The following is a 2,298-nucleotide window of genomic DNA, read 5'->3' on the forward strand; positions in this document are numbered from 1 at the left end:
TGTGAGACGCGAGTGCAGCAGTCATATTTGTCCGTCTAAAAAATGCGCTGAATATGCGTTCTGTGTGAATGGCTTGGTTTCGGTTTTAACCCATTCAAGATCTTCTCCGCATTGAGCTCTTATATTTCTCTAATATTTTGAATGAATAACGCAGCTGCAGCGCGTCTCGTGGGCTAGACTAACAAAACATTAAAATGCAACAATGTCACTTACATCATCATCACCGCATCTCGTGCTCCACTGATGACGCTCCCTGATGCACACCTAACATTCAAATGCAAATGTTTATTTTAAATTCGACTAATATTCATTCTTTATTCACAATCTCCTCATCACAGGCAGACACAGCACTCATTTCAGCATGTGTTAGTGTTTGTGTGTGCTGTCTGCGTCACTCATAGCACGTGCCTATATCGTGCGCCATATCGAACAATTTTTCTATCGATATCGAAGAAGGTGTACAGGCGATAAATATCGATACCGTTTTATCGCCCAGGCCTAAACTAGCGCATTGAATATTGGTGTACTTACTCGCTTCAACAAATGCTTTCAGTGCCTCAAGTTGTTCTGCATCTGTAAACTGAAGAGCCTTTTCTAATATTTGACGGTATCTGTCAAAACAGGGCACAAAAACACATTCATTAGACTAAGAGTTATTAGAATTGTTTGCAAGGAAACACAACCATATTTAATATAGAAATTTGGCTGACAAAATAAAAAAGTTTGCTGATTTGTTACTTGCAATTTTGCTAGTCAGAATCAAGTGGAGTTGGGGGTGGGGCGGGCTAATTCTAGAACATTTGATTGGACAAAAATTTAAATACGCCCCTAAATGCAAGATGAGTCATCAATATTTTTGGCCATTTTTTAAACAGAAAAGAAAGACTAAGATATCTGATGAATGGCCATTTTATCAACCTTTAGGTGCATACTAGCATATAAACTACCTCAAACCTAAGAGACATGGTCTAAAATCCTCCAATTTTAATATTATGGGGTCTTTAATTCAGTAAATAAGAGCTAAACTTATAGCCATTATTTCAGCCCTTGCACACATTACCATTAAAAGCAAAACACATCACCATACGAATATTTATTAATTATTCTCATAGCTATTAACCATTAATAATAACAACTTTATACGCGTAACTTCTAACGATGGTTATAGAGCTAATCTAGACAGGCATGTTGACAGGTAGATCATCTGTAAGTTACTGCATCTCTTCTCACGCTAGCTAATGTTCGCCTGTACTCATCTCATCTGCAGCAACACATCTCTCATATGGAAATGGCTACACAACTGTTAATTCATGCAGTAGACGTACAGTAAGTAACAATATCAGTCAATGACTTGAAATGACATACTTCCCAGCTAGATCTTTGTGAGACCCGCTACAGTTCATCAGCTGCGCGAGCTCCTGCCTCACGCCGGACGCCATTTTCCTCTGCGCTCAAAACATCAGCAGGCGCGGGCCGCCAGAGGGCGCTGTGAGCCGAGAGCTGCGGGGCGCTGCACTTCACCCGCGGGCCGCCAGAGGGCGCTGTGAGCCGAGAGCTGCGGGGCGCTGCACTTCACCCGCGGGCCGCCAGAGGGCGCTGTGGGTCGCTGCACTTCACCCGCGGGCCGCCAGAGGGCGCTGTGAGCCGAGAGCTGCGGGGCGCTGCACTTCACCCGCGGGCCGCTAGAGGGCGCTGTGGGTCGCTGCACTTCACCCGCGGGCCGCCAGAGGGCGCTGTGAGCCGAGAGCTGCGGGGCGCTGCACTTCACCCGCGGGCCGCTAGAGGGCGCTGTGGGTCGCTGCACTTCACCCGCGGGCCGCCAGAGGGCGCTGTGAGCCGAGAGCTGCGGGGCGCTGCACTTCACCCGCGGGCCGCCAGAGGGCGCTGTGAGCCGAGAGCTGCGGGGCACTGCACTTCACCCGCCGGTACTGTTTTTACTCATGGTATGAATGCAAATGCATTTCTTATAGGAATTTGTAAACTAAATTTAAAATTCATTACATTTCAAGTAACAAAATATTTTGTTTGTGTCCTTTTTTCAATTGTATAGAACAGGGTTTTCAACCTTTATAAGCTACTTCCCCTCACAGAATGTCAGGGACCCCTGTATAATATATCTAAATCCCAGTAATTCATTCAGTATTTCTATGTTTATATAATTATTATCTAATTCCAATCTAATTCATTCCAAGGATAATATAAAATCAAAAACTGTATTGTATATATATATACAGGTGCATCTCAATAAATTAGAATGTCGTGGAAAAGTTCATTTATTTCAGTAATTCAACTCAAATT

At 44.2% G+C, this 2,298-nt stretch overlaps 1 protein-coding gene across 3 annotated transcripts in view; it reads right to left on the minus strand.

Annotated features, from left to right (window-relative positions):
* LOC107685106 (COP9 signalosome complex subunit 4) overlaps window positions 1-1,471 on the minus strand; it is a 6,867-nt gene extending 5,396 nt beyond the window's left edge. The window contains exons 1-2 of one of the 3 annotated variants that reach the window (XM_016481593.1): window positions 1,366-1,471; window positions 532-611 (exon numbers count right to left, since the gene is read on the minus strand). In XM_016481593.1, coding sequence (XP_016337079.1) covers window positions 532-611; window positions 1,366-1,439 — 154 coding nt within the window. In that variant the 5' untranslated portion in view covers window positions 1,440-1,471. The remainder of the gene's footprint in view (window positions 1-531; window positions 612-1,365) is intronic. The other 2 variants (XM_016481594.1, XM_016481592.1) reach the window with 2 other exon arrangements.
* Between the last annotated feature and the right edge of the window lie 827 nt (window positions 1,472-2,298).

This window comes from Sinocyclocheilus anshuiensis, unplaced genomic scaffold (genome assembly GCF_001515605.1).
Source record: "Sinocyclocheilus anshuiensis isolate Anshui unplaced genomic scaffold, SAMN03320099.WGS_v1.1 scaffold914, whole genome shotgun sequence".
Taxonomy (NCBI): Eukaryota; Metazoa; Chordata; class Actinopteri; order Cypriniformes; family Cyprinidae; genus Sinocyclocheilus; species Sinocyclocheilus anshuiensis.